The sequence below is a fragment of the Patella vulgata genome, chromosome 5 (genome assembly GCF_932274485.2).
Source record: "Patella vulgata chromosome 5, xgPatVulg1.2, whole genome shotgun sequence".
Classification (NCBI taxonomy): domain Eukaryota; kingdom Metazoa; phylum Mollusca; class Gastropoda; family Patellidae; genus Patella; species Patella vulgata.
The window spans coordinates 61,003,044-61,015,056 of NC_065883.2; the positions used below are offsets into that span (position 1 = coordinate 61,003,044).

A 12,013-nucleotide genomic window follows, 5' to 3' on the forward strand; every position below is an offset into this window, starting at 1 on the left:
AATTATAAATGGCATGAACATATCCAGCCTGACTCGGCCTACTTTGTTGTTGGAGAAAAATAACTACATAGGCCGGGCCTACCCTCCAAAACACCAATGGCCCTAAACCTTACCCTGACGTTTACAAGCTTAGTAAACGATAGAACCCATGGACAAGGGCGACGTAAATATATTCCTAAACAAAACGTGGGGGCATCAATTTGATTCTAATTGGCAATGACACTACGCATTCTGGAAAATCGAATTCGAATTCCAAATAATGCACAACAAACGCACACATACACAACCCTGGTGATTTTGAGATTAAATGGTTATCTATTGGGGGTCTTTATTGGGTACAGGGTGGAAACCCGAGATGCCAGAGACAGAAGGACAAGGTGCACGCATGGGACCGAACCACAGCCCATGACTCCGACCAACCACCAAAATCGATATAAAAAAAAGACTTACGGCTGTATTTCTACAGTTATATTTAACTGGTTGATAACAGTGCGTTGAAATATCTATTAGAGCTTGTATCTGTGGATCTGTCAGTCCTTTATAGGTTACATCAATAGATGCACCATCATATGGAAGATAAATTGTGGGATCTATTCCTAAATTCAGAACTGCAGTCCCTGAAATTAGAAATCAAGTCGTCTATATGGAAAATGCTATCCACGAATGGGTAACAATTGCGAAAATCTGGACGGAGTACTATATTATGGAATACCTAACAGCTCATGTAATCATGAATATGCCAGTAAAATATCTAGTACTCGTTACATGATAACTGGAATTTCGTATTAAGACGCGTATTTTGACTTTAAAAATACCCCCCCCCCCCCGCCGCTCCTCTTCACTAAATAGAGTTCAGACGATCCAAATTATATCTGCTTTAACAAGGTACGTAAATATGAATATGTCAGAAAATATTTTGCAATTTTGGAAATGTATTTAGACCTTTTGAATGGTATACATCTCGATATCTTGTATTTCGTGTTATGGTCCATATTTACGATACCCCCCCCCCCTCCCCGCACCTCCTCTTTTAGTACAGGTTAGTGCCATTCAGATTTGTTTTTCTTCAAGAAATGTAAATATCTTATTTGCCAGAAAATGATTTACATTTTGTAGAAAGCAACAAAGCAATAAACATACTTTCAAGAAGTATATAATCAGATATCGAGAATTTTCTATTAAGATCGGTCTTTTGACTTTAAATACCCCCCCCCCCCTGCCTACCCCCACTTAATAAAGTTTAGTACCGTGAAACTTTGATTTTTTTTTCAAGGTATGTAAATATAAATGTACCGGAAAATAACTTGAAAAGTTGTACGGTATTAAACTCTATTAAGTGATGGGGAAATGTCAAAATACGATTTTCCAGATATGACACAAAATACCACTGAAAAGAATCTACACAGCTTGAACAGAGTATTACAATCTTTGATACAGTCCTTTCATTAGCACAATGTGGGTCTTGCACAATCAGGCAACGGCATGATTTCGACCATATGGGCGGTAAAATCTGATTAAGAAAACATTACGATAAAACGATATAAATCAAAACGAAGTGGTAATAACGAACGTAAAGACATACCATGACCAGGGTTGATTTCCATATTACAATAAACAAAGAATGGTTTCACTGTAGGATATTTTGGACTGATTAGAACTTCTCCAGTCATATAATTACGTCTCTTGGCATCCTCACAATCAACTGGTATATCTGAAGACAAAAACATTACTCAACATTTTACCTCGGTTTCTTAGAAGTAATATATATTTTAAGATTGAAAATCATTTTTAAGAAGGTCATTATCTGTTATTATTCCCTTATAATACCTTGCGGTTTTTCCTCACACCGAACCGGAGAAACTGTTACAGTAGCAGTTGCAGTCGCGTCTAGTTGGCCACCAGCCTCTACTATAGTTATTGGTAAAAGATCTTTGTCCGTGATTGTTCCATTGTCTTTTTTCGGTGTGGGAAGCTGTTCATCACACCGGCAATTATAGGTTCCGCAAGTTCCCAACTGTCTACATGGACATTCGGTAGTGTTTGTATCGTAAGCATCCCCAAAAGATGGCGATACAAAACCATCGTACAATTGATACTGGGTGGTATTACTGATTGGTGATTTGTTACATTCGTACAGGATACCCTGAAATAGAAGAAATACTGAAATTTGATGAAATTAATTAGAATATTTGAACCTTTGAGTCTAATTTGGAAAATAAATGTTTGTATTCCAATTTTTGCGGTTTATTATATTACTGCACCAAAGATTGTAACCCGTCATTGGAGGAATCAGATCAATATCCGCAAACATAAATTGCAAATAGTATCGGTTTTATAATTGATACATGTTTTGTTACCTGGTAACAGAATGGTGCCTGTCTTGCCAATGTGTTAATTTGTTCTGGTGTAGCACCCTTATATTCAAATACCAGATCATTTTGATAAGGTGAAGATGGCCCTGCGGACGTCTGCCTTGGATTTCCCTCCACAAGCACCTTGAATTTAGAAACCACAATAAATTTTAATGTAAATAAGTTTAGTTATATATCTTGTGCGAAAAATGCAGAATATGTTTAGTTGTCCAAGATAATCAAGAAGATGTTACCCATCTCGCCCACTTTCCCAAGCAATAATAGACCCCATGAGGAAACCAATCATTAAATATCCACAAAGATAACAAAGGTCACAAAGTAGTATTGGCGTGCAACGTTTAAAATGTGCATTAATTAATAGCATAGATATATAAATTATCTTATATTTACTTCAGTGATGGCGTTTTCGTTAACAGGGTCGAAGAAACACACAACAATAAATGGATCTACGCCATCTGGACCATCAGGATCAATAACATAGGTTCTGTTGCTGTATGCTGTCTTAGTATTACCACTTGTCAGGATGTCATAACAATCTGGTCTTAGTTCTACAATAAAATGCAAAATGTTTCCGCAGAAATTACTACAACAATGCAATCTGTCAGGCGTTTGTTTTCATGGCTTTGTATAGGAAGTTACTATTTCTGATAAGTAACCCGCAGTTGAGTAATGGGAGAGTAGTATTTGTTTATATAGTTTAACAAAAGGTTTCTAATAAATTTTGTGATCTTTATAATAACATATTTATCACTACAAAATATGTCTGCCATGGGTCCAATAATTTCGTCGACATCGATAAAATTTGAACAAATGCTTGGAAAATGATGAAATCCTTCCAATTTTCTTTCTTCCATGGCTATTCATTAGGAAATTATTATTGAGCAATGGGTACTTGATGAATAGACTCACCGTAACATTTTACTGGCTCTATTCTAAGAATTCTTTCTGTGGGGCTAGCACCTAGCACTACCTTAGAGATGGGCAGTTTAGATTTATCACCCAATATTCCACCATCCGTCTGATTTCCAGGTGAATTGCAATTACAATTGGTTCCATCTCCCTCACATTTCAAAAGTCCTGTAAACGTTTATGAATAAATACTGTTTAATAATGCATTACAAAATAAACATTGTATGATAATAGTATGACCATAGATGCCTAAGGAAAGGGGACAAATGTTAAACTTGTTATAGCCTAAAGGTCAACACACAAGGGAGACAATTCTGTGATGTTTGGTTTTAGATATGCTCACTATACTACTGAAATTTTCTTTAAAATAAGTTTAAAGGCCTAGGCAAACTTTAATACACGAAACCAACCCACTCACATAAAACTTACATGGTATTTAATGACAGTGGTTAATTTTACGTGAATATACGTGAACAAAAGCCCATCCATATTGATTTGGTTATTATTTGGAATAACGCTTTTGGGTCCACAGCAGTACGCATTTGAATACGTTTCATTTTTAATTGGATGGGAATGGTCCGAAAGCCACATTTCATTCCTTTATGCATAATTACAAGTACTATTCCTCGGAATGCTAAGTTTGCCAAAATATACTTACTGCCAATGTTTCCACCCCAATCATCTTGTGGTGTTCCATCTCTAGCATACCACCCATTATTTCCAACTAAATTGAGACTACCGAGACTACCATCATTACATGTGATATAGATCTCTTGTATACAGTAATAAGCATTATCTATCATTTTTTCTATGCCCTCTCTGGTGTGGTAAAAATATTCTATTGTCTGATCGAAGGCCGTGTTTGCAGGAATATTAAAAGTTGTTTCCCTTGCACGTATTTCCTATCAATTGGGAAAAACATCCACATGCTTAAATCATTCAATCACGGAAATATATTAAAAAGTTCTGAATATAAAGGTAATATTTTAGAATAAAATCTTATCTGAAATGATGATATAAACATAATAAATAGAATTGTAAGTGTAAGGGCTTCTTCTTTCTATTTTTATAGTTATTTCAGTAAAAACCAGAAATCAAATGGGGTTTAACGTCCTACTTTGCTGCGCCACCCGGGCTAATGAGGATGGGCAAATGCCATGCAGTGTCTGATGATCGGAATTATTTTGAAATCCGACTGTTAGAGATGCCCGCCAACATGTAAACGTTACATTGTGTTTTCGTCCCACCCTAACGACAAAAATATTACAACATTGATATGTTAAGAATATAATATTCCCGGGTAACAAAATGGAACAGAAATACCTATTATTTAGGTCATTACCTACCATTATACCTATAGCTGGATATGATGTCATATCGCAATATATGGGCGTTTCCGGGAGGCCACCTCCTGGTGTGAGGTAAACGACGCCATCATCTGAACTTATTACTCTTTGATCTTGACAATGAGTTTCAACGCCTATAAACAACAAATATTATATCATTGCAGGTGCGGAACCATAAAATATTTTTGTAAAACAACACTTTTATGAGAAAAGTGTCACGGTCGTGTGCTTTATCCTTTATCGTCAGATGGTGGGATGGGGTGGGCATTCAAAGCGCCAGATAATGATATAGGTTTATGTGATATCACAATTAATGTTTTGCATCAATGAAATTGAATCACAATGTCATCGTATTAATTCATAATTTGATTTCTCTCTTTTAAATGCAGGACGGAGGGCCTGACAAGGACAGCTGTCTAGTCATTCGGATGAGACGAAAAACCGAGGTCCCGTGTACACATTGGCGTGCACGTAAAAGATCCCTTGACAGTTGGAATTCGATATAAGAGTAGGCCGTAGTGCCGCTGTCCGGGCAAAATTGCCCTCATAGCACACTGTATGGCGTATGCCAGTCTTCATTAGCCCAGTTCGGAGCAAAACAGTAGGACGTTAAACCCCATTTCATTTCATTTCATTTCTCTCTTTTAAAACCTCAGTGTGTATGTATATATACGCCAAAATGACGATAGAGACCATGTATTTCTGAAAAATGTTCAAGGCCGGGGGGGGGGGGGTGAACCCCACTGGACCCCCTCCCTAAAGTTACATTGTCTCATGTACCAGGCAAACCCCCTCCTGCAAAAATTCCTGGATCCGCCCTTGCATTGATAATGTTTGTACGCGATGGTGTGGTTTGATAACGTCTATATTTTGCATTGGATCGTTTCTACCCTATAATTAAAGTGAGTAATCGTTCACGGTTTTTGACAGCTGAAAGGGCGGGGGGGGGGCTGAATGGGTGCTACGGGCTTGATACCGTTTATGATGAGAATTGCAGATGTTCCTGGCAGATATATATTCTCAGTCGAGTATATTATTTCCAGTACATCGTTTAATATTTAGGATAAAATATACTGTAGCAACTGAGGCATTTTTGGACATCCAAAAATTCGTTAAAAATGCAATAGGATCTCAACTGTCGAAGCCATTAAATATGACGCCCATTAGTGCTTGACTATTGGGGATTATGGATTAGGTATGGTTAATTTCTAAAGACTCTTACCAAAGGTTTCCCCGGAACAAGTCAAACTACCAACTTTGAGACCACTAGAGCCACCTCCGGCATCTATACTCAAACATACTTCACAGACCGGTAAACGTGTAATATTATAGATATTACCGCCTTCTGTTCTCTCGGTTCCATCAACTGTGTCACAATCACAGTTAGCTGTTGGTCCACCTACACATGTCCCCGTCATACCACAAGCACACATATCATGTCCACCACTTAAAGACCAACCTACAATAATGGTGAAATATGCAAAACATTAATAACACTCCTTCGTAAATTTGCTGATTATTAACATTTGTCGAATATTGTGCGATCAGGTCATCAACATTACTGGATTTCAGATTTAAACTTGATGGTACGCAGGGTATAGAGTAATAGATAGCCTCATTTGCAGCAACAGCCGGTAAAGGAGTGATTTGGTGGACTCTGTGGATTAATATAAAATTAGGATTTGGACTTCATTAAATTCTTAAATCTTTTGGAGGCCCAGAGGGTGTGTTTTGGCATAATCTCCTCTATTGCCCCGGGCACAATAGACGAACTTGAATTCTGGTTTCTTTGGTAGTGGAGGTTTTTGGAAAGATGATCCTATCGGCCCGGGGCAAACAACGGGAACGGTCTTTGGGTTTTCCGTATTTGCAAACGAAGTTGCGTATACGGGCGAAGGTGTGGCAAGCTCAACCAATTTCTGCGCCTCCGGGTAAGCCATATTTTTTCTCTGTTTATCTGTTGCACCTGTTTCTCATTTCTACGCAAAGGACACTCTTGAATATACACGGTGGCCCATTGGTGCCATTCCTTAATTTATACACTATTCTAGTAATTTGCCTCATATTATGAGAACGATTCACTCTGCAATACAATGAACGAGTGTTTCGCTATGAAAACAATTGTAAATCAAAAAACATAAAAAAAAACTTTTCTTCCACCGCGGTAGAAACCTTTTCTTCGCATAAATTAACGAACATCAATGATCCACGGTATTGGTACCATTGATCTATATTTAACTCATTTATCATGGTCTATCAATAGTTAGACAAATAGCACGAAAGACGGACGGATGAGCGGACAACTCGAAACTCCTCATGGTAACAGGTGGTATAAAATTATATTTACCCAACTGTGCTCTTCCATCACATGTTGTATAATTAACATGACCGGTCCAAGGTGCATTATTACATGTATATTGTAAATTTTGTCTACAAAATTGAGACGCCTTTACCAGTGACTATTATGGAAATAAAAATAAACATTATAAATTTATAGATTTTATATTTCAGAAACTTATCAAACTAATAAATGAAACGGCCTAACGTAAAATGACGTCAAGGGGGAGGGGGGAGAGAGAAATGGGGTTTAACGTTCACTCGACACAAACTAAGTCACTTCGGGACTAACATGGTTTTTAATTTTATTTCAATAATTCTCTTGCGCGTAGGGGTCTTTAGCTGTGGGAGGAAACCGGGGACCCGGAGAAAACCCACGAGGTTGGACAGGCGACCCGATTCCTTGTCACGTACAACCGGGGATATGTCGTCAAGGTACCTTTACATGTTAAGTGTCTACAGAAGAGAGAGTGTTATGAAATGCCAGATTATTTGGGTTTTTTTTTACATTTTAGAAACTTACGAAACGATTATATGAAATGACACTGGACAGAGTTCCCTTTTTGTCAGTTATGTATGTAGTTCGATTGATATTTGAATGGTCACAATAGATAAACAAAATCAATAATTATTTTTAGTTTTAACAATGACTTACTGCCGCTTGTGAATTGGTGATGGTATTATTACTGTGATCCAAATACACAACATCGTGACATACAGAACTTCCTGGGGTAGGTCCAGTATACATTTCTGAAAGGTTAACGTTACCCGTCCATGAAAGATAATGCATTGTTTAAGAGTAGCGGTTATAATTATGCCAGACATTAAATTGTTGGGGTTAACATGTCTAAAACATAATATAATGACATTACAGATTTAAGAAATAATAATAAAGCTACCATTTTCATGTAATTGTCTAAATTAATGTATGTATTTGTAATATATACAAGATAACAAGATAAAATATGCATAAAGTCGTGAATACACTATCAACTTTTCGGTAATATATTGATCAACATTTCGTCAACATATCTGGTCAACATAAATTTGACTTTATATACACTGATCAACTTTTCCGTAACATTTTTGGCAAAATTTGTTTGTGTCCACAACATGTCTGCCATTCTGTCTCTGTCGCTGATTTTAAAGCTGATTGGTTTACGTTCATCAAATTCTCATCAATACGGCAACAGGAATTGTATTCGCATTCTTTCGGCAACATGTTGGCCGGTATGTTAACGAACTTTTTCAAATGTTGATAAACATGTTACCGAAATGTTGAAAGTATACATGCTGGTTTAAAGATGATACATTAAGCTAGGTTGATAAATTAGATAAATATTCTTACCATTTTCAATACCAATCCTAGTAAAGGGAAATTCACAGGTAACAGTAAATGGTGGATCACCGCCGGATCTATCAGGATCGATGGTGTATTTACCATTTTGAATAGGAGCTTCTCCAATTCTCGCTTCCTCTTGTAGGTATACGAATAGATCGTAACACGTTGTAAATGTTTCTGTTTGTTAGAAATAAATGCAGTTTGTTTTATTAACAATGAGTTATGTTCACTTGTTTCCTGTTGATATTTTCGTAGGGCAGCGCGTTGGGGGGATTATGTGAGACAGTAAGCGGGCTATGACATTGATATTACTCTGTTAGTCATGAACAACTGGAATGGGGTGGGGGTGCAAGATACAGATTTTGCTTATTCTTTACTATTACTACTAACGGAACAACCCCAAGTAATTAAAAGACTCTTGCAAGAGTTATCGAGACCTTGTTAATGTTGCTCCAAACAGAGTGTTTTCTTGCCTAGATATGGTGCCTATTTGTTTTGCTTACTCCTTAATCATAGGGTAAACCATCTCCAATTCGGCTAGGTAAGTGTATAATCATCCTATTTAATACTTGAAAATGGAATGTAATGGAAATGAAATCAGATTTAACGTCTTATTGTTCTGCACCGACTGGGCTTATGAAGACGGGTGTAAGCCATACAGTGTGCCCTCCTGGGCAGCGGCAATATGGTCTACTCCTATGTCGAATTCCAACTGTCAAGGGTTCTTTTATGACATGCCAATGTGTATACGGGACATCGTCTCATCCGAACGACTATACGCTGTATCTTGCCAGTCCCTCCACCCTCACCACTGACAAGGGTGGGGAGGGGGATGAACTCACGAGTCATCGTATAATTCACCGAGCCACCGTGGAGGGTTTATTAAATGATATTGATAATGTTGTAAAACTACTCACCAAAACACTTCAATGGGCCGAGGGTAAATGTTAATGAACCGGCAGGGTATTGTGATACAACTGCAGAAAAATCTAATTTAGCAACAGGGAGGTGAGTAATGTTACCAAGTTCATTAACGTCTGTCCTAGAACATCATTAATTAATTATATAATAACAACATTTTACAGATAGTATCAGCCACTAAATAAAACCAATAAATAAAAGAATGTGGAGCCATGTGGCAAACAACAAACATCAACATGTGGCTGTCATTTTAAAGTGGCATTTTGTATATACTGTACAAGATCTTTTTTACGAAAAACACCAACATATGATTGTTATCTTAAAGTGGCATATTATATATACAAGACCCTTATTTATGTATACCCTATTGTAATGTCTCCTTCATATGTAAATAATCTTTATTAAATCAACCTGTCCATACTATCATATACATTGTATTGGACGTTAAAATTATAATTCAACATCAACAACAACAAAGTTGAGCATACATAATTGCAATATGTAATTTAATACCACGTATCCCGAACATGCCTTTCCGATTCTCCGAACTATTGCAGACTCGAAGATTTTTGTTTTACTTACCCATTAAACCAGTTGTTATATAGTACACCGTTAATTTAATCTTTCGGGAACATGACTACTTAACATGTTTGAGACAATCATTATAGTAGTAAAAAAAAATATAGATGACATTTTTCCGAACTTACGTGTTTGAACCAGAATCACAGTTACAGACGGTTCCATCGATACAATCAATTGTATTATCTATATTACAAGCACAGCCAAAATCACCTTCAGCACCACCAGATAAATAGGTAAATTCCTGATCATCAACACTAAACCATTTGACTTGAAGTCCAGCTAAAGATTTAGGACAAAATGTTAAACAAAAAAACTATTAGCAGGGAAGGGGCCCTACCAATCATTGACAAGACCCGCCCAAAAGGTATTCCAATATGTGACCCACAGGAAAATATATGTTAAATCTTTGATGCGGTATGCATATATCACTCTATGAAATATACTGTGTGCTACTTTGGGCGCTCTTGTCACTAATGAGTAGGATCGGGGTTATAGATAAGTCTGTCAATTTTGTTATATCATTTAAAGTTTTCATATAATTCGTAGAATGTGTATGTATTTATAAAGCACATCTTTCCTTTGAGTGCAGTTGACAAAAGAAACCCTCTTGTCGGTGATTAGTAGGACCAGCAGGCAAGGGAAACAACAGTTCCATATTTGTAGATTAAACATTATGGTAGGTTGCCACTTTCACGATTCGCGTACGATTGAAATCGTGGTTTTAATCGTGGAATAATCGTGGCGATCCTATCAGTTCTTATTATATATTGTGGTCAGTTGTAGCAAACGTGGTGATCGCATCGAAAGGTATTTCGAAAGTATCTGTACGTACTAGATCCTTGACTCAATAGGGAAGTCCTGGTGGGAACATAGCATAAGGTGGAAACACCGTAATCAGACCACTCCTCACATTGTACACGTAATCATAGAAAAAAAACCTACTCTATTTAACTAATTTAACGTTAATTTAAAACCCCTTATAACAATAAATACCCTTGATATCAATAAATTCTATAACCTACAATATTTTAAAATATTCTAAATACTATTCAAAAACGCATTTTTAATGTCTGATTTTTGTTTAATCGTTATTATATAGACTGTGACTTATGATTTGACGTAAAGTGTCTTTTACATCGTGCATGTATTAGTCGTACATATTTTTAGTGGTTCAATGAGCGTAACAAAGACTCGTGTAAATCAGTGTTTTCTATGTAGGCCAGTACTTCTGTAATTATGAGAGTCTGTGGAGGTATATTATGGGAATGATAATATTGAAAATTAATTATTGGGGAGAACAAGAAAGCTTCTTTCACGGATCTATTCCAATGCATAAAACTATTTAATTATGTGTGAAAGGCTCAAAGAAGCCTTTATTCTACTTCCGAGCGACCATCTGGTGGTTAGTTTTCAATCAATGAAATACCAACGCCCAGGCAAAGATGGGGATGTGACTAGCAATAACTCCCGCCAACGTCCTAGAGTATGGCTCTGTCTCAGTTTGTGATGATTTTCTTTGATGTTTTGGGTGTATATATACATGTATATTCCACACTATTAGTTCTATATGTACAAGGCGGTCAGAAGATTTAAATTCAACAGAACCGGGAAATTATTCGTATCTTGCAATTTCATATTAAAAAATTATCAACTAGCGGTTGACCCGGCATTGCCCGGGTAGAGCCCTTGACAGGAGGTGGGAAACAAAACTCGTCGACTCCAGAGCCGTTTCTAGAGCCGTATATGACTTGCTCGAGCTACACTTAGCATTACCGACAACAAATGAAATGGAATGAGGTTTAACGTTCCACTGTTCTGCTCTACGCGGGCTAATGAAGACAGAGCCGACCACAGAGAAACAGACAGACAAACGACAGCCGCATATACATAGCTTATTTATTTGCAGAACCTTGCCATCAAAATTATTTAAAGAATCTTACCACTATGTATTTTGAAATTATTGCAGTGGAATATTAATGACTGTCCACAAAACGTTGATCGATATCTAAGATGTTTCATTTGCTCCTTATCTACAATATTCTTGTAGTCAATCTCATATACGAAATTTGAACTAGTTACTTCCGTCTGAAAAAAAAAGTATAAAAATGATACAAAATATGCAACTGACCAAATCTGGGTAACGACTTTTTACTCATACTTTGAAATTAGTGACTGGCAGTTCCCATTCCCAGACTTTTCTTAGA

At 36.9% G+C, this 12,013-nt stretch overlaps 1 protein-coding gene across 1 annotated transcript in view; it reads right to left on the reverse strand.

The window, feature by feature from the left end:
- Positions 1–12,013, reverse strand: part of LOC126821985 (fibrillin-2) — a 52,177-nt gene that overhangs the window by 25,275 nt on the left and 14,889 nt on the right. The window contains exons 17-31 of the mRNA XM_050550687.2: positions 11,750–11,894; positions 9,935–10,088; positions 9,224–9,348; positions 8,313–8,483; positions 7,620–7,714; positions 6,975–7,086; positions 5,850–6,086; positions 4,628–4,761; positions 3,940–4,183; positions 3,282–3,449; positions 2,763–2,920; positions 2,358–2,495; positions 1,828–2,143; positions 1,583–1,711; positions 451–617 (exon numbers count right to left, since the gene is read on the reverse strand). Coding sequence (XP_050406644.1) covers positions 451–617; positions 1,583–1,711; positions 1,828–2,143; positions 2,358–2,495; positions 2,763–2,920; positions 3,282–3,449; positions 3,940–4,183; positions 4,628–4,761; positions 5,850–6,086; positions 6,975–7,086; positions 7,620–7,714; positions 8,313–8,483; positions 9,224–9,348; positions 9,935–10,088; positions 11,750–11,894 — 2,493 coding nt within the window. The remainder of the gene's footprint in view (positions 1–450; positions 618–1,582; positions 1,712–1,827; positions 2,144–2,357; positions 2,496–2,762; positions 2,921–3,281; positions 3,450–3,939; positions 4,184–4,627; positions 4,762–5,849; positions 6,087–6,974; positions 7,087–7,619; positions 7,715–8,312; positions 8,484–9,223; positions 9,349–9,934; positions 10,089–11,749; positions 11,895–12,013) is intronic.